Source organism: Neovison vison, chromosome 9 (assembly GCF_020171115.1).
Source record: "Neovison vison isolate M4711 chromosome 9, ASM_NN_V1, whole genome shotgun sequence".
Classification (NCBI taxonomy): domain Eukaryota; kingdom Metazoa; phylum Chordata; class Mammalia; order Carnivora; family Mustelidae; genus Neogale; species Neogale vison.
Window position 1 is genome coordinate 36,466,448 of NC_058099.1, and position 24,437 is coordinate 36,490,884.

A 24,437-nucleotide genomic window follows, 5' to 3' on the forward strand; every position below is an offset into this window, starting at 1 on the left:
CGAGACCCACATCGGGCTCCTTGCTCAGCAGGGAGCCTGCTTCTCCCTCTGCCTCTGCCTGCCATTCTGTCTGCCTGTGCTCGCTCTCCCTCTCTCTCTCTCTGATAAATAAAAAATCTTAAAAAAAAAAAAATTTAAAAATTTATTTATTTATTTGACAGAGAGAGAGAGAGAGAAAGAGATCACAAGTAGGCAGAGAGGCAGGCAGAGAGAGAGGGAAGCAGGTTCCCCACTGAACCAGAAGCTGGATGCAGGGCTCAATCCCAGGACCCTGAGGTCATGACCTGAGCCAAAGGCAGAGGCTTAACCCACTGAGCCACCCAGGCGCCCCTAAGTAAAGACCAGTTAGAGCTAAGTAGCAGTGGTTCCCCTTCACCATGGTTCTCTCCATGTTCTCATCATTGATGCCAAAGCTAAGGCTAGTTGCAGTTCATCTATTGTGCCTGTGATTTTGTTTGCTTATATGTGTCCATTTTTACTTGTACTTGTATTGCCTGCCTTGCATTTGAGTTTGCTACCTGTGGATGAAGAAGGTAAGTTGAGTCCTAATGGGAAAAAGCAAAAGCAATGTTGAATACTTACATACTTACATTTATGGCAGGACAATTTACCAAGCTTTTAATTGTTTTCTCCTACTTCTTGCCAAAGGAAACAACCAGTAGGATAAAAAGGTAACTTTTTATGTTATGTATAGAATTCCTCTCTTCCAGGAGTTCTAGGTTTCTTGTCTCATGGAATTGGTAATAGATTTTAGTTTTCTAGTCCCGAACCCAAGTTTCAAGATACCCAGTCTACAACTTTATCCAGGCTCTTGTGTGGGAGGGGGAGTTTAATTTAGCTAGGTGTTCTTGAGAAGGAGAAGATGGAGGATGATTGAAAGAAGACTTGCTGAGGGTTGGAGGGGGTTCAGAAATTTGAGAGAAGAGATAATAATGGGTTCCATGAGTGACAGGTTCTGTACAGAAGTCCACTGGTAGGCAGCAGGATTTTGGGGGAGGGGGGCAAGGGCTTCTAATGGGGAGAGCCAATTTAATGGTTAGGGCACTGAACACCCAGCACATAGTCTTGGGAACTACAGCAAAAATGTTGTGTGCATACCTGAGAGAGATGCTGTGGAGCCACCTGTCTTTGAACAGACTGTATGCATTTATACAATGCACATCCCAGTGGCAACTGTGATATACTCAAGAGCAGAGGTTATTTTCTAAGCGGTTTTTTGGGGGTGGGGGGTGGGGGAAGGGTTGTTTTGTTGGTGAATGTATCATGCTAAAGAGGAAAAAAGCCCCTGCCACATCATGATTTAATAATGGATGTCTTCCAACACTAGTAAATGAGATTTGAACCAGATTTAATTTAACTTAGAAAAATTAAGTAATGTAATGTTTCTTGTTTCTCAGTGTTGTGGAACAAATTTATAATCTTAAATTTTTACTCTTTAATAATACTCTATTAATCTTTACAACTCTTTTTTTTTTTTTTAAGGATTTTATTCATTTGAGAGAGAGAGACAGAGTACAAGCAGGGGGAGAGGCAGAGAGAGAAGGAGAAGCAGGCTCCTCACATGCAGCTAGATCACAGGACCTGGAGATCATGACCTGAGTGGAAGGCAGATGCTTAACCATCTGAGCCACACAGACGCTCCTACAACTCTTTTGTTTAATCTTTACAACCCTTTGAAGTAGATATTGTTATTTTTTTCCACATAAATGGAAACTGAGGCACAGAGAAGTTAATATATATTAATTATATAATTTATATAATTATATAATTTATTACTAATATATTAGTATAATTATATTAATTATATAATTTGTTACTATACAATATTATTATATTTATATATGTAATTTATATATGTATATATAATTATATAATTTATATGTATATATAAATTGTAAGTATAAATTATATATATAATTTATATTTATATATAAATATATAAATATTTATATAGTGTATATATATATATATATATAATATATAATATGGCTATCCCAGAAAGCAGAGCCAGAGTTTGAGGACCCCCTTGCATTGTGAGGAATCATTTGGATATAAGAGACAGTAAATAAAATCCAATAGGTATAAGCAAATGGGACTATATTGACCCTAACTGAAGAGTTAGGACTGGCTGGTTTCAGGTAGTAGGGTTGATTCAGGAACTCATTTCAATGTCATCAGGATTCAGTTTCTGTTTCTTTCTTTCTTTCTTTTTTTTTTTTCTCCCTTTTAAGATTTTATTTACTGGAGCACCTGGGTTGCTCCATTGTTGAGCTTCTGCCTTCAGCTCAGGTCATGATCCCAGGGTCCCGGGATCAAGCCCTGCATCGGGCTCCCATCTGCTTCTCCCTCTCCCACTCTTCCTTGTGTTCCCTCTTTTGCTATGTCTTTCTCTGTCAAATAAATAAATAAAATCTTTAAAAAAAAAAAGATTTTATTTATTTATTTAAAAGAGAGAGCACACAAGCAGGAGGAGGAGCAGGGGAGAGGGAACAGACCCTTACTGCTGAGCAGGGACTCCCCCCGCCTCCCTGAAGGATTTGATCCCAGGACCCTGGGATCATGACCTGAGCTGAAGGGAGATGCCTAACCAATGGAGCCATCCAGATGTCCTTATTTTCTATTTCTTGGCTCTCTTCTGTGCTAACTATATTCTCAGGTTTTGTGTCATAGCAGGTTCAAGTGAAGCTGAAAATGTGGTGTTGTGCTGACAACATTGTGCTTATGGGTTCCAGTTGGTCATGTATCCATCCCTGAACTACTCACTGAACTGCTCTCAGGGAAACAGAATGCTTCTTCTAACAGGTCAGAGTTACTTACACTCTACCTGCACATGGACTGAGACTGAAGAAGCCGGGATGTTGTAGTTCCTCCAAAGGAAGCAGACTGTTTTCAGAAAAGTGTATGCATGTTGGTATGAAAACAAAATAAAACAAAATAGATGTCCACTACCACCCTCTCTAACTTTTCTATTCTGTTTTCTGGCTCAGCCATGCCATTATCCTTTTAGGATCTAAGGTTAACGTTGAAGTATGAAGGCAGATACTCTGAAGACTGGGGAAGGGGCTGGATGGAGCCCAGGGAAGCATCTTTAAGAGGAGGGAATCTGTGGGAAATGTAAACATCTGTATGGATAGCCCATTTAATGACTCTCAATTCCTAGACTTTTTCATCTTAGAGTCCTTTACCTCAGCTCCAGTCTAGCTATGCCATATCTGAAGCCTCATCATGGACTGTTTTGCTCTCTAAAATAGTTTGGCATCCCATCCTCTGACTTACACCTCTAGATTTGTCCTAAATATGCCAATTCTTCAGTCTTGTCAGAACATCCGTTTCACTTTCTCCTTGTCCATCAACAACCTCTTGCCTTCATTTCCTCCCTCTTTATGATAGACTTCAAGGTCTGTCACTTAACCACATCCCAAACACTTCTCAGTTCTTCCTTTCATCACTTTTACCTGGCAAAATCCCAATTCTGCCTCTGCTGAACCTGCCCTTTAGAAAGTAGCTCGGCCCTGTTGGATAAAATTGTACATGTTCGTATCACTGTACATTCATGGTCTGTAACTAATGGTCAGCTCCACTATCACTTGAAAAGCATTTATTCATGCATTCCATTAAGTGCCTACTATGTGCTAGGCACTAAGTACTTGGGATACATCAGCTTTTGAAACAGGCGAAACTCCCTGCTCGTGGAGCTTATTTCATTTATTCCTTAACTGCTTTCCCATCCTAGGGACACCTGGGTGGCTCAGTTTAAGGATCTGCCTTAGGCTCAGGTCATGATCCCAGAGTCATGGAACTGAGTTCCACATTGGGCTGCCTGCTCAGCAGGAAGCCTGCTTCTGCCTCTGCATGCTCTCCCCCTGGTTTTGCTCTTTCCCCTTCTGACAAATAAATAAATAAAATATTAAAAAAAAAAAGTCTTAGGGGCACATGGGTGGTCCAGATGGTTAAGTGTGTGCCTTTGGCTCAGATCATGATCTCCAGGTCCTTAAATCAAGCCCTAGGTCCAGCTCCTAGCTCAAGGGGGAGTCTGCTTCTCCCTCTCTCTTTGCATCTCCCCCTGCTTGTGCTCTCTCTCAAATGAATAAATAAAATCTTTTTTTTTTTTAAAGATTTTATTTATTTGTCAGAGAGAGAGGGAGAGAGAGCAAGCACAGGCAGACAGAGTGGCAGGCAGAGGCAGAGGGAGAAGCAGGCTCCCTGCAGAGCAAGGAGCCCGATGTGGGACTCGATCCCAGGACGCTGGGATCATGACCTGAGCCGAAGGCAGCTGCTTAACCAACTGAGCCACCCAGGCGTCCCTGAATAAATAAAATCTTAAAAAAAAATCTTAAAAAAGAAAGTTTCCTATTCTACTTAAAATCAATTCAAACCTTCTTTACTTTCTTCAACTTCTCTTGCCTCTGCTCCTAGCAGATGGGCCAGATCTCCACTTTTCAGAGGAATGGAAGCCATCATATGGGAATTTTTCATCATTAAAAACTCTCAATGTTCAGTCTCCTTCCTTCTTGCTGAAGTGAAAGGTGTCTCTACGGGAGGCCCTTCTTCACCTTCCCAGGCTAGGATGGGTGCCCTTATCCTACCACACTGCCCTCACCCACAACTGGCACTTAATACACTAGACTGTAACTTGTGCCTTAATAATCTGAGGGCAGAGACCTTGTCTACCGACTCCACTGCTTTAACTCCAGCATCTGCCTGGTAGTTTTTGGCTAGAGTTCAGTATCTAGAATGAGCGATGGGCGGGATTTCTTGGAGAGGCCCCGCCTAGGTCCTCTTTCCGGGCTTCCGAACTCTTTCCTCAGGCTTCCTTGAGGCCGTCGCCACTTCTTGAGGCCTCACCTGCAGGTTGGAGGCCTCCAGTCTGGTGAGCCTCATTGGCTTCCGTGAGACGTGAGCTGGGCAGTTAAGCTCACAGCCGAGGTTCAGGCGGGACTTTAACGACGCCCCGGAGCCCTTCCCGCCGCGGGACTACCCCACCTCCCGCGATGAGGCTTCTGGGTAGGGGGCGCTGCGCCGAGGACCAGCCGTGGGTCCGAGCGTTGACGCGTCGCCGCTGCAGCGGCTTCTTCCCCGCCTAACCCGCTAGTCGTTCTTCCTCTCCCTCCTCCCTTTCCTTTCCCCCTCCCTCTCCCCTTTTTCCTCCCGTCCCCGCCTCCTCCATGGCGATGTCGCGGGAAGGGCCCCGCCAGCAGCCCAGCCCCACTACCCTGGCCGCAAGGACACGGTCTTGTCCAGTGTCCCGGAGAGGCCCGGTGTCCTGAACATGTCTGGACTGGTCAGAGGACAGTGAGACCTCACGGAGCCACTCCTCCAGGAGAGGTCAGTTTCTCAGACTCTCCTTCCTTCACACTCATTCACAGGAGCCAGGATGCCGGACTTGGCCCGGGAAGTTTCAGAAGAGATTGAAGGGTGCTGTGAGGCCGCGGGGGGCGCCAGTGGGAGTGGTGGGAGGCAGCCCAGCACTGGCCCACTAGGTAGGGCAGAGTGTCAAGCGGCTGAGATGAGGCGGGCTCCTTAGGAGCTGAGGCCCACCATGGAGAGGCCTCTAGCAGACAGGCCAGGCCAAGGCTTTTAGAACAGCAAGATCTGGGGCGCCTGGCTTGCTCGTTGTTAGAGCATGCGACTCTTGATCTTGGGGATGGGAGTTGGAACCCCCGTTGGGTGCAGAGGTTACTTAAATCAATAAAAATTTAAAAAGAAGATAGGAAAATCTGAGGCATCTGCCTTCAGATCCCAGGTATTGGTACTTTACTGCATTTATTGAGGGGCTACTGTGTGTAAGGTTTTGGGTTTGGAAGTTTAGCTATGTCCCACTAGAGGCAGGAAGAAATATTGCCTTTTTTTTTTTTTTAAACAGTTAAGATAGTATTATATACTGAATTTAGAAGATATGAAAAACTAGAAGGAAGAATCCCATAAACTTCCAATCTCAAAATAATTTCCCTAGCACTTTGACATGTTTCTTTTCAGACTTTGCTATTCATATTGTTATTTATTTATTTATTATTATTATTTTTTAAAAATTTATTTGACAGACAGAGATCGTAAGCAGGCAGAGAGGCAGGCAGAGAGAGAGGAGGAAGCAGGCTCCCCGCTGAGCAGAGAGCCCGATGTGGGGCTCGATCCCAGAACCCTGGGATCATGACCTGAGCGGAAGGCAGAGGCTTTAACCCACTGAGCCACCCAGGTGCCCCTGCTATTCATATTTTTATGTTGATTAAATAAATATAGGTTTTTATAAGGTAGGAAGGCAGTTAATATTTTAGTGTAAGCCTTTTCTACTCACTGTAAACTCTTCCTAACCATCAATTTTAATAACTATGTTATTCTCTAAAGTAGGTTATCTTAGGTAGTCAGTAGCCCCTCATGTGGTTAGTTATTTCTGCACTGACTTCTTTGGGCTTCAGTCTAGTAAATCCCAGTTGCTTGCTAAACATCCCCAAGCTCAGTTTCCCACAGGTACCCCAGGTCTATCATCTTCATAACTTAAACCATTTTCTCCTTCTGTCCCAGTCTGCCCTTTCTGCTGTGTTCCCCAAAGCAATTAGTATCACCTAATCACCCAGGCAAGAAGCAGGAGCCAGGGGTGCCTGGGTGACTCAGTCATTGAGCATCAGCCTTTAGCTGGGGTCATGATCCCAGAGTCCTGGGATCAAGCCCCGCACTGGGCTCTCTGCTTGCCAGGAAGCCTGCTTCTCCCTCTCCCATTCCCCCTGCTTGTGTTCCCTCTCTTGCTGTGTCTCTCTCAATCAAATAAATAAAATCTTATAAGAAAAGAAAAGAAACAGGAGCCATTCTACACTGGTCCCCCTTTATTTTTTTCCAACTTTTGCTAATTTTATCTGTTGTTTCTTAAATCTCTCTTCCCCATTCTCATTGTCATCCTATTAGTTCAGGCTCTCATCATTTCTCTCACAGACTGTGCAATTGTCTCCTAGCTGATCTCCATTTCTCCAACTTTGTCTGTCTTAAGTCCTCTCTCCTCACCAAAAATGACCATGATACTACCCTCTTTAAAATCCTTCAGTGAGGCCATATTTCCTACACGATGTACAGAACCCTCCACTTACAGATCTCTCTGTACTTCTTTGCTTATCTTGCCATTACCTGCTTGCATTTGTTCTAATAAAGAAGAAGAATGTTAGTAGTTTCCCCTGAGCCCCCTGTGCTCATTATTGCTTTTATATCTTTGCCCATGATGATTCTTATTTCTCTCTCTAGAATGCCCTCACCACTTTTTTCTACCTGGCTAATTCTTAAATGTCCTTCTGTCTTAATTCAGACATTATTTCCTTAGGTAACCTACCCTGAAGATCCAGGTAGGTCTAAATGTTCCTTCTTTCTGCTCTGCATAGAGATGATCTCTGTCTTTTCACTTAAAACACTTTAAATCTATTTACTTTGTGTACTTTTTCTTATAATTTCAGTATCTGCAGTCTGAACATGTCTTATTTTTCTGTTTGTCTGGACTTTGGCTTATGGAGGTCTTATTCCTTATATGTTTGATATATGTATTATTAGGAGCTCATATTTGGTTCAGTTTTAGCTTTATGAATCTTGAAGAACTTGGAACTGTTTCTATTTCTTGTATTGGGATTTGTCATTCTGTGAGTACGGTATAAATTCAAATCCCAGGATTGCATGAGACTAGGATTATGATTATAAATTATTAGGGAAAATCATGAACATTAATGTTGTTAGTCTTTCCACTCAGTTTTTCAGATTTTGTCTATTTTTCAAATCAGTCTCTCCTCCCCATTCTTAGTGTCACCAGAGACAGATTGATTTTCTTGTTGATTCTTGTTACTAGCATGTAGATTTTTCTGTTTATATCTTCAAGATATAGTCCTTTTGGGTGCTTTATGTGCTGTCCTTAGATTCAGCTCCCTTTGTTAAATCTAAACACTATTCCTCAGTGGGGCTGATAACCAGCAAAGCTTTAGGTTTCTGGTTTGGGCATATTCCTAAGGCAGCCCTGGTGTCAGTGTTGGCTTTCCATCTAATTTTGGCTCTAGAATTTTTTCTTCCTTCCTTCTTTCGTTTCCCCCTGCTTCCTCCCTTCCTTCTTCCTTTCCTCCCCCCAAACCTTTTAAAAATTTTTAAAAGAATTTTATTTGTTTAAAATTTGACAGACAGAGATCACATAGTAGGCAGAGAAGGAGGCAGAGAGAGATGGGAAGCAGGCTTCCCGTCGAGCAGAGAGCCGGACCCTGAGATCATGACCTGAGTGGAAGGCAGAGGCGCAACCCACTGAGCCACCCAGGCTCCCCTCCCTCTCTCTTTCTCTTAAGATTTCCTTTTTAAGCACTCTGTACACTCAACATGGGCCTTGAATTTACAATCTGCAGATCAAGAGTTGTATGCTCTGTGGTCTGAGCCAACTAGGTGCCCGCTCCTCTCTCTTTTGTCTTTTTCTTTTTCTCTCTTCTTTTTTGTTTACTGAAAGCTTCCCTTACTTTTTTTTTTTAAGATTTTATTTATTTATTTGACAGAGATCACACGTAGGCAGAGAAGCAGGCAGAGAGAGAGGAGGAAACAGGCTCCCTGCCGAGCAGAGAGCCCGATATGGGGCTCGATCCCAGGACCCTGGAACCATGACCTGAGCCGAAGGCAGAGGCGTTAACCCACTGAGCCACCCAGGTGCCCTCCCTTACTTTTTTATAAGCTCATCAATGCACTTAAAAGTGTATTTGCTCTAATTTATCAGCATTTGGATGTTTTGCAGTGGGAGGACATTTCATAATACCTAGACTAGCTAAATGTCAGAGATGGATATCTTATAGACTTCATTTTTTAAATTGGATTATTTCAGGCTTACTTGGAGATTTTTCTGAAATTTAAATTCAGTTATCCAACACAGAGTACATCATTAGTTTCAGATGTAGCATTCAGTAATTCATCAGTTGCATATAACACCCAGTGCTCATCATGTCACATGCCGTCGTTCGTGCCCATCATCCAGCTACCACATCCCCCTACCAACCTCCCCTCCAGCAACAGTTTGTTTCCTTTTTTTTTTTTTAAATTTTATTTGTTTATTTGAGAGAGAGAATGAGAGATAGAGAGAGTGTGTGTGAGAGGCGAGAGAGTCAGAGGGAGAAGCAGACTCCCCACTGAGCAGGGAGCCTTATGCAGGATTCAGTCCTGGGACTTCAGGATCATAACCCAAGATGAAGGCAGTTGCTTAACCAACTGAGCCACCCAGGCACCCACTCAGTTTGTTTCCTATAATTAAGAGTTTCTCATGGTTTGTCTCCCTCTCTGATGACATCACATTCAGTTTTCCCTCTCTTCCCCTATGATCCTCTGCACTGTTTCTTGTATTCTGCATATGACTGAGACTATATGATATTTGTCTTTCTCTTATTGAGTTATTTCACTCAGTGTAATACTATTCAGTTCCATCCATGTGGAATTTATGTGGAGATTTTTATAATGCAATTTCTATCAAACACCTGTTTGCTTTTTTTCTTGGTTATTTTTAAAATTAGGTGGTTTTTTTTTTTAAGATTTTATTTATTTATTTGACAGAGAGACAGAGATCACAAGTAGGCAGAGAGGCCCGCATAGAGAGAGGTAGAAACAGGCTCCCTGCTGAGCAGAGAGTCCGATGCAGGGCTCGATCCCAGGACCCTAAGATCATGACCTGAGCCGAAGGCAGAGGCTTAACCCACTGAGCCACCCAGGCACCCCAAATTAGTTTTTTTTTTAAATCAGAGTAATATATGCCCATCATTTTAAAAATCAGTAGTTTAAAATTTTTGTTTGTTTGTTTTGAGAGAGAGTGAGTGGTGGGCGGGTAGAGACAGAGGGAGAGGGAAAGATTAAGATTCTTCTTTTTTTTTTTAAGATTTTATTTTATTTATTTGAGAGAGAGAGACAGTGAGAGAGAGAATGAGCGAGGAGAAGGTCAGAGAGCGAAGCAGACTCCCCATGGAGCTGGGAGCCTGATGTGGGACTGGATCCCGGGACTCCAGGATCACGCCCTGAGCCGGAGGCAGTCGTTTAACCAACTGCGCCACCCAGGCATCCCAAGATTAAGAGTCTTCTTAAGCAGGCTGCAAGCCTAGTGCAGAAGCTGAGGCAGGGTTGTCTTGCGACCCTGAGATCATGACCTGAGCCAAAACCCAAGAACCAGATGCTCAGCCGACTGAGCTACCCAGGCACCACTGTGGTATAATTTCTAATGCCCACTCCTCCACCCCTCAGTTAAAATTCAGACTACAGGTTCCCCAGTGCTCTCCCAGCCCTGAACCCTGCTTCATTACCAGCCCCTATCTCAAGCCAAACTTCAACCCTTGCTCCCACTCCTACTACTTTCTTTTTCATCCCGGATTAGGATCTCTGGGGTATCCTTTCCTAGAATTCAGCATGAGGTACAATCTCTCACCTCAAATGAAATTTAATACCTGTTACAGAAGTGGTTTGTAGATTTGTGAGTTATAATCTTTTTCAGTATAGCCTGGCCTCCCAGACCTATGTGGCAGTTTCCATTATTCCTAGAGAATTTACTATAAGCAATAATATTTGGAACCAACTAGAGTGCATCACCTTTGAAAGAGTCCATGTGACAGTGGTGGGTCTTGGCTTGCATGATCCAAGAGTCTCTGGTATTGATGCAGCCTCGTGGCAACCAACAGACAAATCTCAGCTAAGGAACAATCATAGACTTTCACAGCCCTATGTGTTTATGAGCCAAAGCAGCAAGGCCCTAAGGAAGATTGGATTGTGACACCCGGGAAGTTCCTATGTGAGGAAGCCACAAAGTTCCAGTTCGGGAGGGAATGACCAAGGGAAGAGTCTGAGGCATAGTTAGAAAAGACCTATCACAGAATTTTTATCAATTTTATCTGAACTCTATCAAGGAGTTCAGAAAGCTATCTAGTGAGGCTTTGGGGCAGATTCTGTAGAGGAGATAAAAAGTGACTTGTTGAGTCATTGAGAGAATTGGTCAGAAAATGACTTTTCAAGGTGTTCAAAAGAGAAACTAAATTGGAAGGAACTGGAAAATGCATTGGTTTACTTGGACGGGAAGCTGGGACAAGTCTATCACAGTGGGATCCCTATAGGTGTGTATTGTTCATGGCTTGCTGCCTATTATACATTTGCTGCCTCCTGGGAAATCTTACAGCTGCTTTGAAACTGGAAATTTGGTACCCTCAATGAGTCAGGAATACTGGCTGAATACCTCTTTTTTTTTTTTTTAAGATTTTATTTATTTATTTGACAGAGAGAAATCACAAGTAGGCAGAGAGGCAGGCAGAGAGAGAGAGAGGAGGAAACAGGCTCCCCGCTGAGCAGAGAGCCCGATGTGGGGCTCGATCCCAGGACCCCGAGATCATGACCCGAGCCGAAGGCAGAGGCTTAACCCACTGAGCCACCCAGGCACCCCGGCTGAATACCTCTTGAAAGGTATCTTCCCTTCCTTGATCTAGGTAGGCATTAGCTAAGCACTAGGAAGCCCAGGTTATATAATTTTGGGTGCGGCAGAGGTAGAGCTTACCTCACCAGGTCCTTGAATCATAAAACTGTTACGTTATTGGAGACCCAATCATGATTTCTTCCCTGGTCCACTTTTCTTTCTCAGCCACACATGTTTTGGGAATGGCTAAGCCAAGGTTGCGTAGCTCTTTGAAAGAAACCATTGTGTAGGTCAGAGGAAAGGCTGATCACAAAAGATTCAGTCCCTACCTTGTATAGTTCTTTCCCTGCTTCCTGTGAGCAAGGAAGCCAGAGGGCCCTGAGATGCTGGTTCTGGCTCACATAGGACCCTCAGTCCAAGAAGAAGAGCAGACAAACTTTTGCCCCTCATTCTGGACAAATCATGGCAGAATGCAAATGTATGGGGGATGAGAGAGGCAGTCCAGAGTCATTTCCAAATGATGGCAGGACATGACCCAAGGATTAAGAGTGGAGTTATGTACCCACAAACTCCAGCCATGGAGAAGCAGTGCCCCAAATGCAGAGGAGGAGTGTCTGGAGGGGGATGGCCACAGAGGGGAGCATCTTCTTGGAGTTTCCACTTAGGAAAAGGATATTGGAGATTAATTTAGGGATTCCTTCAAGGGTCAAATAGTCTAGGAAGATAGTGAAGTCCAAGAAGACTCCAGATGCTAAGGTGTTCAGAGTCAGTGAGCTGGGAGATGCCCAGAAGCTAAATGGCTATCTGAGTGGTCAAGGAGCTCCACTGACCAAGGAATGGCCCCTACCACCTAGAGTGTTGGCTTCCTAAGATTCAGGATGGCCAGACCTTAAAGAACATGTTACTGTCATACAAATGAGCAAATGACAGTCACAGTACTGTCATTACAAAATTATACACATATACACATACACTACTATAAACAGCTTCAGGGGCTTCTCAAAGTGAGTTAAGACCCCCCTGCCCAGGACCTGGCAAAACTAGTCTTTTTTTTTTTTTTTTAAACTAGTCTTTCCCTTAGCTCTTTTACTATCTTGACTTTTATGTTGGTAGGGATGTGTGTGTGTATGTAGGGTTACACAGGCATTAAATGACCAAAATCCCCCCATGCAACCTTTAAGATGGGAAAGGCTCAAGTTGCAGTTAGAGCAGCGGAACCAGCTTCAGGGTTTTCTCACAGGAGTACCCCTGGCCTCAGATAGCCTGGCTTTTAAGGACTCATAAGCTTATCCCCAGAGAGTGCTCAGTGAGATACGACAGTTTCCCAGGTCTTACATTTAACACACTGAAGCCAGAGGAAGTAGTCTGGCTCAGCAGACCTGGATCCCAAAGCTTCAGGCCTCGGGAGAGAGCCAGGACAATAATTTAGTCCCAAGCAAAGAGGGACAACCTAGGGGACCCAAAACAAGAATTCCCAGAGTAGCGGATGCAGGGTTGGGGATCTCCCTGCCCAGGCCAGGAAATTTGCAGATACCTTTGTGAACAAGACCCCTTGGTTTCTGCAGTGGAAGGAACAGGCTCCTCCCCAAAGTACCATAGGTAAAAGAATGATAAGCTTTTTCACTGGCATTGTCCCAGGGGAAAAGGCAAGGACAGAAGTTCCTTGTTAAGGCTTAGTTTGTGTTAACCTCTGTATGGAGCCTAGGCCCCGGTAAAGGCAGAGGTGTCTTCATGGCACTGTGAAGCTTAGGAGGGCATGGTTCTTGTAGGCTTGATCTTGAAGAATCTGGGGCTCCGGCATGGAAGAAAGTCAGCATCAGGAGGAAGTCCAGGCCCAGGCCCAGCCTGCAGGTGGGCATTCCTACGACTATGGGTCCCCTCCTTACCCAGATCCAAGGAGACTGACAAGTGCATCGGGCAGGCCATATGCAGCCCATGAGGATCAGAGTTGTCTCAGCAGGGATAAGTAGTTCAGAGACAAGGACAAACATCCTCAGAAAACTGATTTTTAAGATTTAAGGATCAGCAACAGTGTTCATGCCTTCTAGGGAACCTGCATCCCCAGCCAGGCCCTGCCAGCATGGGCCAGAGACACCAGTCGCTTTTTCCACTGCCCCAGGCTCTGTCTGTGGGGATAATTCTCTTCTAGTTGCCAGAAAGTCCTCCTTTATCCCCTCGTAGGAGGAACATTTTCCTCAAAGGAAAATTCCAGTCCCCGTAGAGAAGATATATTAGTTCTCATGCTAGCACATCCTTCAAAGAGGATAGTCTCTATTTCTCATAACCAAGGATATTTATTCTTTCTAAATAGATTTGTTTCTTCTAATAGTTGAGTGGTGTCTTCTGCTCTGCTGTGTTTGGGGTATAGGTTTTAGAAATCCCAGGAGCCTAGGCTTAGAGGAAGGACGGGGTCCGCTTCACCTTATATTGTGGGACTTCCAGGATTTCTCTGCAGTGACCAGGGCCCTGGAGGGAAGTTGAGTGGTACTTCACATCTGCCCCCATCCCAGGTTCATTGTTCCTGCTCAGATGGCTTATTTTTAAAATACTTTATTTTTTTTCATAATACTGTCATTACAAAAAAATACAAAAAAACTACTATAAAAACATTCAGGGGCTTGTCAAAGTGAGAAAACCTAAAGACCCCACCCCAGGACCTGGCTGAAGCCATCTTCCCCTAGCTCTTCACTATTTGACCTTTATACAACTGTGGGAGTGGGGTGGGGTAACAGACATCAAAGGGCTGGAAATTCTCCCACGCAGTCTCCATGAAGGGTAAGAAATAAGTAGCTTCACATATCACAAAAGTGGGATTTGGAAGTTTGGGGGTGGCTAGGCCCTGAGTTCAGAGGTGTGGGGAGAAACCTATGACCCTGAATCTCTTGGTGGGGAATAGCTGCCACCTGACCCCAAAGCCCTTTCCCTTCCTGATGAAGGCTGGGAGATGGACCTTGCCCCCTACCTCTTAGCCTTAATACAGCAGGCCCTCTTCCCCTCCCCCCACCTTGCACACTCCTGAGAGCAGCAGGGAGGACAGAACTTTCAGCTCTGTGGGATCTGGGCAGGGAAGCTTTCAGGGAGGCTGCCAAGGGCCCTCCTGTTCACCTTCCTGCCCCCAATGAAAAGTGTCTCGTGCTCAGTGGCCCGGTTCATGGGTTACGGACCTTCCCTTCTTATCTTGACTCCGGAGAGGCACAGATAGCTCTAGGTGAGTGCTTTGTGTGAGTGAATATGTGTGCATTAACCTTAGACACTGTGGACCTAGGGGTGGGGTGGGGGTGGGGAAGCAGTGCCCTTTCTATCTTCTTCATCCCCCAGTAGGAGGAAGCTGAAGAGAAGGGAGAGGAGAGGTATTAGCAAAGCTGAGAGGGGAAAGAGGACATGCTATTTACAGGCATGGACAGGGAATCTCTGTATCTTCAAGTAGCACTCAGGTCACTCTCCAGCCACTGGCGTGGTTACTGGATTCAAAACAAGTGACATGAAAATTGACCCCTGGCCTGGGCTAGCTCTCCCCACCTCCCACCCACTTCCCCAAGGCAGCCCAGCTCTGAAAAGGGTCAGGGACAGGAACATTTTCCTGAAACCCAGTGGCTTTTTTTTTTTTTTTTTTTTCCATTTTAGAAAAAGTTGCCGGTGTCCGGTGGACACCAAGCTGGGTGCACACTGGGTGGGGTGAATGTAGGGGCTATTGCTGCGGTAGACTCTGGGCTGGCTGGGGCAGAGCCTAAGAACAGGGTAGGTGCTGCTTAAGGATCTGTCGTGTCTGTGGCGTTAATCTGTCTGGGAAGCGAACTTTGAACTCGACAATGAGGTCTCCTCGCTGGGTGGGCACTTTGGGGAAGGGAAGGCCCTCCCCACGGAGTCTCTTCACGGTGCCTGGTTTGATGACATCATTGCAGGGTAATGGGATCACCCGGCCATCGATAGTGGGAATGTTCACAGTGCAGCCACACAGCGCCTGGGGAAAATGAGGCAGAGTGAGGAAAAGGTGGCACAGAGTGGGAAGGGAGGAAAAGATTAAAGTGAGGAAAGAATGTGCCCATTTTCCCTCCCCTCCCCAACACGCACACAACCTGACCCAAGCCCTACCTCCTTGAGGCTAATCAGGGCACTGTAGAGCACGTTGGTGCCATCTCGGCGGAAGTGTGCATGGGGCTTGTCTTTGAGCACAAAGACAATGTCAGCAGGGATGTTGTCAGGTGTGGCATCACCCTCTTTGGGAAAGGTGATCTTGGTGCCTTCCTTCCAGCCACGCTTGATGACAATGTGTAGGATCTTGTCCTCGGTGCGCACAGTTCGCCCATCAGGGTTGAGGCGCCGCCTTGTGATCTTCATGCGCTTGGTAGAGCCGTGGTAGATCTCTTCCAGGGACACACGCAGCTCATGCACCACAGGTGGGTCTTGTACCTTGCGTCGAGGGTACAGTGGTTCTGGGGCTCGCCTTGGACCCCTACTCAGCCCATTGAAGCCAAAGCGGCCAAAGGCACCAAATGGATCCTCATCTTCATCCACATCCATGTCCTCTGGGTCAAAGCCACCAAATGGTCTAGTGGATCGGCTGCTGGCAAAGAAGATATCGAAGGGGTTGGAGCCACCAAAGAAGGAGGCAAAGGTGGCATGGGGATCCCCATGAAAGGTGTAGTGAAAGGAGCCACTGGAGCCACCTGATGAACCACCGCCGGTCTTCAGGCCTGGAGGGAGGAGAAGTTAGGCATAGTGTGGCTGGTCCTGGCTCCACCCCAATCTCCGCCCCCTGCCCTCTAGCTCCTAGTTCATGGGCCTAGAGAAAGAAGCCCCCTTCAACTCGCATAAAGAGGACTGGCATAACAGAGTATGCTAGTATGCCAGAAATTAATCTTAACAGATTAATTTCTATTCTTAAGTATATGTTTAATAATAAAGCACATCATGAGGTTCAAAGAAGCTGAGTTACCTAACGGGTAGAAAAGCCAAGGCTAGAAGACTTGGAGGATAGGACTTCCAGTCATGTAATCTCTTCCATGTCCCCATGACCCAAAGATATCTCACAATGCCTTGAGTGACTGGCCTGGGATCACATTACAGTCATACCTGACTCCCAAATCTTTGTTTATTTCTTAAGACAAACAGAGTGAGAGGCAACTGGACAGGATTTAACTGTACAGGAAGCTAGTAAGTGACCTGTCCCAAATAATGTGGGGATACCGTCCAGGAGGAAGCCCACGCTCATTCTGCTTCTAGTGTTGCTCTTCTTCTTCCTGACTCCTACCCAAAAGGGAAATCAGGAGGGCCCCAAAAAGCAGGAAAGCTCATTAGTTTGGAGATGAGGAGCTATTTCTTTTTCTTTCTTTCTTTTTAAAAAATATTTTATTTATATGAGAGAGAGAGCAAGAGAGAGACAGCGTGCCCATGAGCTGGGGGTAGGGGGTGTGGGAGGGGCAGAGGGAGAGGGACAAGCAGCTTCCCTGCTGAATAGGGAGCCCTATGGTGGAGTGGGGAGGGACTGGACACAGGGCCTGGACACAAAGGGGCTGGATGAGGGGGCAGGATGGGGGGGGCTTGATTCCAGGACCCCTGAGATCATGACCGGACCCAAAGTCAGATGCTTAACTAACTGACCCACCCAGGTGCCCCAAGGAGCTGTTTCTCTAGAAAAAGTTTTCAGATGTTTTGCTTCCACACTCAGAGCTCATGGTATTGTACAACTCCAGAGGTGCTGTTCACACACTGGACAGACACAAAATACAAATGGGAATAGTGCTTCTTGGACTTCTACAACACCAAGCCCCACACCCTATACCTGATGTCAGGGCAGCCAAAATGCACGAATGTGCTGGCACGTTGTGGGTAGTGGCCCTAGCTGTTCTCTCACAGTCAGGTCCTGCCTACAGAGCTCAGATTGCTGGAGGCAGCCTTCATGGGGGGATGGTAGTGGTGGTGATGGGGTGGGGTGTGGGGAGGAGTGAGGGAGGGGGTTAACACTGATAAAGGATCTACAATGTGTAGACTCAGGTGGGGCACAGGCTAGGGGAAGGGACTCTTCTCTTTGAGGCTTTTTATCTCGAATCTCAATTGGCTGTGGAAGTCTAAGCCTAAAATAATTAGCCTCTTATTTCCTGGGACCGCAAGGACAGACTTAGGTTTCATTAGAGAGGCCAAGTGTCAGGCAGTTCAGAGATTTGTGGCAGCTGTCTCTTCATCCCTCCCCTGAGACTCGGGGTCTGTTCTTTGCTTATACTGAGGGTCCGATTATCAGGTAAGTTCAAGAAGCTTGCCAGAGCTCAGTGAGAGAGAGAGGTTGGACTGGTAACAGCAAGAGGGGGAACTTCTCTGTAGGGATCCCTGTTGCAGTGGCCTTGACCACCCCCTTTCCCAAGCTGGGAACAACTTGTCCCCAGCCAGGGTTGTGCAGACAGTCTCTGTGCACACTTCTGCTGGCTGGCTCTTGGGGCCGGGGCAGGGCCAACAAATATAACCCACATTTTCAAGGCTGGTTCTCCTTCCCTGGGCCCTGGGTTTCTCCTTAAGGTTGTGCTGCATTCTTTGGAGACCTCCGGGGCTGTAGATCGACAGCAGAACCCAGTGTCTGGTCCTAGGGGCTGAGCTTTGCCCTTCACTCAGGCTTGGTCATGCAGGTGGAGTGAAGTTTCTGGGTAGCTCTTCTGCTAATAAAGGTGAGGTCAAGTGGAGAAAAGAGTACAATTCCTAGGGGCGCCTGGGTGGCTCAGAGGGTTAAGTCTCTGCCTTCAGCTCAGGTCATGGTCCCAGGGTCCTGGGATCAAGCCCCGCATCAGGCTCTCTGCTTAGTAAGGAGCCTGCTTCTCCTTCTCTCTGCCTGCTACTCTGCCTATTTGTGATCTATCTCTCTGTCAAATAAATAAATAAATAAAATCTTTAAAAAAAATTTTTTAAAAAAAGAGTGTAATTTCTAGACAGGTCACACGGTGGCATGGTGTGTACACTGCTTCCCTCTTCCCCACCCCCTCCACCCCAGAGAGAAAAATGTCTTAGCTGAGAGAACACTGGGGGATTCCAGCAGATGTCTGTGAATCTGGGAGCTGGCAAGTCTAGTAGGTGAGCGGGTTAAAACTGAAGGAACTAGTGGCATGGAGAATGAGGAGTGGGGTTGGGAGGACTGGGGTGCAGAGAGGCTAACACGGAACACAAAGCGAGGAGGAGAGGAAAAAAACACTTTTGAGCACACTCCATAGCAAGTACAGTATATATCATTAGCCCATCTAGTTTTGAAGCTGGAGTGGGGAGAGTGAGGAGGAGAATGTGGAAGAAAGGTAGATGCTATTGGGCAGGAAGGACAGTTCCTCTTGGGAAGGAGAGTCTTCAGCTGTGGCAATGTCTCTTAATATAGCCTAACAGGTGCCTGTGGCTGGCGGGTGGCAGGCGGCCCTGAGGGGCAGGCCCAGAATTAGCAGCTACCTCATGCCTGTGGGATGTACTGGGAGGGGCCGCCCTCTCAGAGGCTTTATTTGGGCCTTTCCTGCCACCCTGTGCGAGGCCATCAGCTACTTCAGGGAGGGTGGCAAGATGCCAGCAGCAGTTCCCCTTCCATCCTTGGATCCCTGCCACTTCCTCCGGGAGGCAAAGCTCCCCCTCCGGGAGGCAAAGCTCCCCCTCCATTATGCTGGCTTAAAGTGGGAAAGGAAGGGGAAGATCATCTCTCCATATCAGAGCTCCAGTGGTTAATTCCCAGGCTGCTTAAGGGCCAAACTTTGATGCTGATGAATGTAAATGCTCTGTCCTCAGACCGCCAAACCACACACACTCCTTCTCCCTAACATTCCCTATCAGCCAATGAAGTGGCTGGGACTTCAGACTGGACTAATAAGGCTGGGAGGGCAAAATGGGAGGGGGAAGGCCTCTGCTCCTGACTCCAGAAGTCTCTAAGGCCTGAATTTGAGGAGAGAGAGGGTTCGAGAGAAGTGGGGAGAACTATGGTAAGCCAAGGCTGGGTAGTGGGTGGTCTCTTCTCTCCTCCAGGTGTCAGCGCTGAGTACACTTGCCTCCCTCACCCCCTCCTCAGCTTCCAGTTGCCTATGAGAACTGGGTCACCCAGCACCCCAGACAAGGACAGGGGTCCAGTATCAGACTGGAGCACTGTCCTCTTACCTTCCTCCCCATACTGGTCATACAGGCCCCGTTTCTTAGGGTCACTCAGCACATCATAGGCCTCTGCAATCTCCTTAAACTTCTCCTCAGCATTGGGTTCTTTGTTCTTGTCTGGGTGGTACTTCAATGCCATCTTCCGGTAGGCTTTCTTGATCTCATCCTCGTTGGCTCCGGATGGGATCCCAAGAATCTTGTAATAGTCCTTTCCCATCACAGCCACTGGACCGGCACTTGTCTCCTTGTTTCTGAAAGAAACCCAGGGGCAGTCCTTGAAGCCCCTCTTCCCTCCTGACCTAGCCCTGTTCCTGATGATCCTATAATCTCTAAGTGACTCACTGTGTGACTTTCAGCAGGTCATGCCTGTTCTGTAGGCCTCTGTCTCCCCATCAGTGAAATGAAAGGTTTGGACTAGATGATCTCTTCCAGCTCTGACATTCTAGGATTCTGTGATTCTTTCGTCAGCTCCTGGATTTTCCCAGCAAGAAGCTGGGGGCTGTGGCCTACTAGGGGCTAGGCTAAGGCCCAGGTCCTTGGGCAAGACTGAGGACCCCTGAGAGGTCCTGCTGCATGAGGTGGCACCCTGGACTGACAGGCCCACACACAGAAGCTGGCAAAGATCAGTGTGCTGGGTGAGGTCACTGAGCGTTGTGGTCTTTTACGCCACTCCTCAGGCATGGTGCCCGGGCTAAGGGCAGCTGGGGCAGTGGCCCAGGACTAGGGACAGGCCCGGTCTTTAGCCAGCTGTCCTGGCCAGCCAGGCTGAGTCAGGGTGTGGGTGCCTGGAGTCCTCTCCACTAGTGAAGACCCCAGGCCTCCTTGTCCCTGCTCCCCAGATGATGCTAAGCCTCACGTGTGACTCAGATCAGAGGATGACTCATAGCCTTTGGAAACTAGTGTTTCTAACTCCCTGATTAGCAGGGGGATGACACTGTCCTTCCTCCAACCAGGGCAACAGTTCCCTTTACTCATTTTCCAGTGTCTACACACAAAATGTTTGTGAAGACATGTCTTTGCCATCTAAGCACTAGTGTTAGTGAACAAAAGCATCCTGGGCATAGGGCCTTTCTTAACCTTAGTTGTCAGAACAGTTAGGCACTAATCACTATTTCCTTAATACCTTCCCTTCCCTACCAATCCCTCCTTCTTACCTGCCCAGTGGTTCAGGATCTGGCCCAGGGCCAGGTTCATACTCTGATAGTTCCTTCTAAGCTAGATGCAGGGGCATTTGTTTTGTGAGGCAGAAACATAGGGCCCTCATTCTTCACCTTAATCCCCCTTCATCACTGACTACATAGTGGATAGGAAGGGAAGGGGACTGTTCTGTAGCTGGGGAGATGGCCAGAAGACATTCTCTAGGCCTTCAGTGGCTTGGCCAACCCCTACCAAAGCCCAGAAAATCAGAGTCTTTCTAGCAATGTCCTGGGCTGGCAGCCATAGCTGAGGTCTGGTTTTCTGCCTCTGACTGCCTCAGTAAGGTATACAGGGTTTCCTGGCAGGAGTGAGGGCTGTAATGGGTAAGGGGAGGCCTTAAGTCCCCAGGAAGGCAGGGACAATGGCCCTAGCTCCTGCTCCCACAGGGCCTGTTGCAGGTGGCTGAGTTGACTCATGGTTCTGGGAGTCACCTCACTCTGACGAAGAAAAGGCTCCATAAAGGCGGGTACTCCCCCTTATCCCCCTACCAGCATGTCACGCCTGGTGGGGGAAGCTGGGGTTGGAAGAGTGAGAGAAGAGCATCTGGGGGTGGGCAGCCATTTTCGGAAGCAGCGGTAAAAGCCGTCTGAAAGGGAACTGGGGGTGGTCTGCCATCTCTGCCTCAGCCCACACCTTCTCCCCATCACCCCAGGACTGGGAAGGAACCTTAGTACACCAAGAGGGTGCCCCCAGAGAGCCACAGCAGCTTCTAGGCAGAGGGCAAGTGGAACAGCTTGCCAATGCTCCCACCCTCCTCTTGCTGTCCCTGTATTACCTCCTTATCAGGCCAGCTTCCTTCCTGGCACTCACCTGATAAGCATTCTAGACCTACAATTCTCTTGTTTCCACAGACACAGAGCAAGCTTTTTCAGGAATTGCCTTTTTCCTCCTCCTTTCCTCCCTCTCTCCCTCCCTCCCCATACCCACAAGCCACGTGTTGGAATGACAAAGGAACCCCATGGCATGGCACTGCCTTGGATGGAGAAGAATGAAGAGGATGTTCATGTAGAGGCAGGAGTGAAAAATGAGAAATAGCAAGAAGGCCTGTATAGGGAGGGGAATGGTTGATACAGAAAATGAATTACTGGTGAAGGGGACAAGGGATGACAAATGGAAACGACGGAGGTGGAAAATGGGTTACCAATGGGTTGAGAGAGAGATGTAAAGAGTTTAAATACTGGAGAAGATGTCTGTGGAAAATGGATGGATGCCCAAAGGGTTTGGTATAGGAGATGAATGACAAGGGGTGCAGTTCATTCAAATGTAAGGGTGAGGTAGGAGGGGGGGTTCTTACATGTAATGGGGATGGGATGAGGATGATATGGTTGGCAATGAAGGGGGATATGATGTGGAGAATTTGACGTGGTAGGGATATGAGTGCCCTTCTCCAGAGGGACTTACCGGAACTTTACAAACCCATTCAGCGTCCACGCTCGAAGTTTTAAGGGCTCCAGCTGAATTTTAAACATCAAGCTGGCTAAGAAGTCTTCTCCCCAGAAGTGTGGGAAGCTCCGGAAAGCTCCTCGGGCCTGTAGTGGGGGTGCTGCTGGGGATGGGCAGGAGAGCACTGTGCGCTTAAACATGCCCAGCCCAGCCCCTCACCTCTGATCGCTCCACAGGAGCCTGCTTGGAAAGCTGCAGCTCTGGAAGCCACCTCCTCAGGTTCTCAGAGGCACTTGCCCAGCAAGTCCTGTCCGGTGCAGCAGGAGCTAGACCTGATCCCCAGGTGTGGAGAGTGAAGGAATAGGGTCCAGCAGCCACCTGCTCTCAGGTGCAGCAATGTCTGTATGAATGGCTGTATGGCAGTGTGACAGTAAGGCTGGCAGTGGCAAGCGTGTGCTTGCTAGTGGCAGCCTGTGTACCTGTGGCAGGTGTGATTGTGAGTGCCTGAGAGGCAGTGAGTTCCTCTCGCCTCTCTCCAGGGAGGATCCGACCCCAATCCCCGAGAACCTACTCAATGAAGTCACTGACCCGGAGTCTCCTCCCTCTCAGATGGGCGGGGAGGGGCGGGGCAGAGCCGAGCTCGCCCCGGACAAAAGGCGCGGCGAGGAGAGGAGGGGAAGGGAGGGGAAGGGGCTCGGGCGGGGGAGGGTGGTCGGTGATGTCACCGGCGCTGACAGGCTGGGCTGGCTCAGAAACGCCTCCGCCGGCGGAACCCAATCCGACCCGGCCCGACCCTCCCCCCAGCTCAGACGCTGGCTACCCCCTGTTAAGAGGGTCGCAGACATCGAGCACTTGCAGACCCCAGTCCCCGCACCACCACGGCAGAAGAAACGATGGGCCTTCAGTGTCCCAGCGCCTCCCCCCGTTTCCCCCACCCCCTACACCAGGACCCCTGGCTCCGCGACGACCCCGCTCCCGGGACCCCTGAGTCCTGGCTCGGTGCCCTCACCAGTGAGGAGCTGCGGGCGCCACCGCGGTCCGTCAGACAGCCGCTGCCCCCTCCCCTGGCTCCGGCTCCGCCGCCTCCACTCGGGACAGGAGTCGCCTGCCCGCCGGCCGCAGACAGCGGGCCGGGGAACCCGCCCCCACGGCTCCGCCTCCGCGCCGCCCATTGCGCGGCCTGGCCGTCACTCAACCCAGCCTCCGCTGTAATTGGACAGCTTTCAACGAGTGCCTTCGTGGTAGCCGCCCATTCTCCGCCCCTGTCACCCGGCCACACGCGCACACATTCCGGGCAGTGATTGGTGTCCGTCTGATTGGTGCACCCTGGGATCAGTCAACCACACCTCTTCGCTAGCTCGTCGTGTCATTGGTGAAAGGGACAGAGGGCGGCAACTCTAGGCGCCCTTTGATTTTATTGGTTGGTCTATCGGGCTCAGACCCGAGACTGGGGGCAACTATATTAGTCCAATCTCGGGTTTGAGAAGGTGGGACGTACTGGCCACCGCTCGAATCCCGGGAGAACCTTCTGGAACCTGTGTAACGTCAAAGGCAGCCTTAAAGGAAAACTGCCTACCAGTTGGCGGTGATTTCTGGGCATTCTTTCCTTTCTTGATTTAGGAGGGTAGGGGAGAGAACAGTGCGCTTTGCGAGGTATAGTCTCGACCAGGGTCAAAAGGTCACCCCTTCTTACCTGTCTTCCATCCGGGCTGTGAACTGACCTCGACCAGACCTGATTCAGCTTTACCTTATCTTGACCCAGAATTGACCTGAGGTGACCTAACAAAACAGACCCCGATAGACATGCAGAATTTAAGCACCCTTCCGCTTTCTCCTTGGTAATTTACACTGGTAGTTGTTTCCAGGTTTAGCGCCTCCTCAGTCCCTTTGTGAGTCCCCTATTCATCCTCTGTATAATCCTCTCATCCCATCTCCCTTGTGAGCAGCCCCTCCTCAGCAACCCCCACAATTCTCATTAACGTTCTCTCTGTAATCTTTCATCCTACTTCCCCTTTGAGTTCCCAAATGTTAGCCCACCCTTTCTTTCCCCTCTTCTTGGCTGGATATTATCTCCTGCCTCCCCCTGCCCCCCTCCGCATCTTCCGTTTCATCCTATTCTTAATCCGTTATCTACTTGTATGATCTGTTCTATCCTAACTCTCCCCTTTAACCCTTCATCTCAGCTCCACATGATTTCTTTAACGCACTCAGAATCTCCCATCTCAATCCCAACCCCCTCTCTCCCCCCGTTAAATCTCAGCCCTAGTGTCCCCGGTGTTCAGAGCAGGCAGGGCTGCGGAGGCGGTAGCCAGCGGAAGCCGACGCTTGAGCAGACACGGTGCCTGGCGCCCACGTCACTGTCTCCCAGGACCATCTGTGCTACAGGGAG

The 24,437-nt window shown here is 48.1% G+C and overlaps 1 protein-coding gene across 2 annotated transcripts; it reads right to left on the reverse strand.

Annotated features, from left to right (window-relative positions):
* Window positions 1–13,902: 13,902 nt before the first annotated feature.
* DNAJB5 (DnaJ heat shock protein family (Hsp40) member B5) lies at window positions 13,903–23,142 on the reverse strand. Of its 2 annotated transcripts, XM_044265456.1 has the most exons (5): window positions 23,058–23,142; window positions 22,067–22,211; window positions 19,475–19,719; window positions 15,461–16,062; window positions 13,903–15,329 (listed from the first exon to the last, which is right to left on the reverse strand). In XM_044265456.1, exons 2-5 carry the CDS (start codon window positions 22,132–22,134, stop codon window positions 15,096–15,098), a joined length of 1,149 nt encoding a protein of 382 aa, XP_044121391.1. In that variant the 5' UTR covers window positions 22,135–22,211; window positions 23,058–23,142; the 3' UTR covers window positions 13,903–15,095. The 2 variants fall into 2 exon arrangements, with proteins under 2 accessions (XP_044121391.1, XP_044121392.1); XM_044265457.1 differs by lacking the exon at window positions 23,058–23,142 and having other exon boundaries at window positions 22,067–22,606.
* Window positions 23,143–24,437: the final 1,295 nt, after the last annotated feature.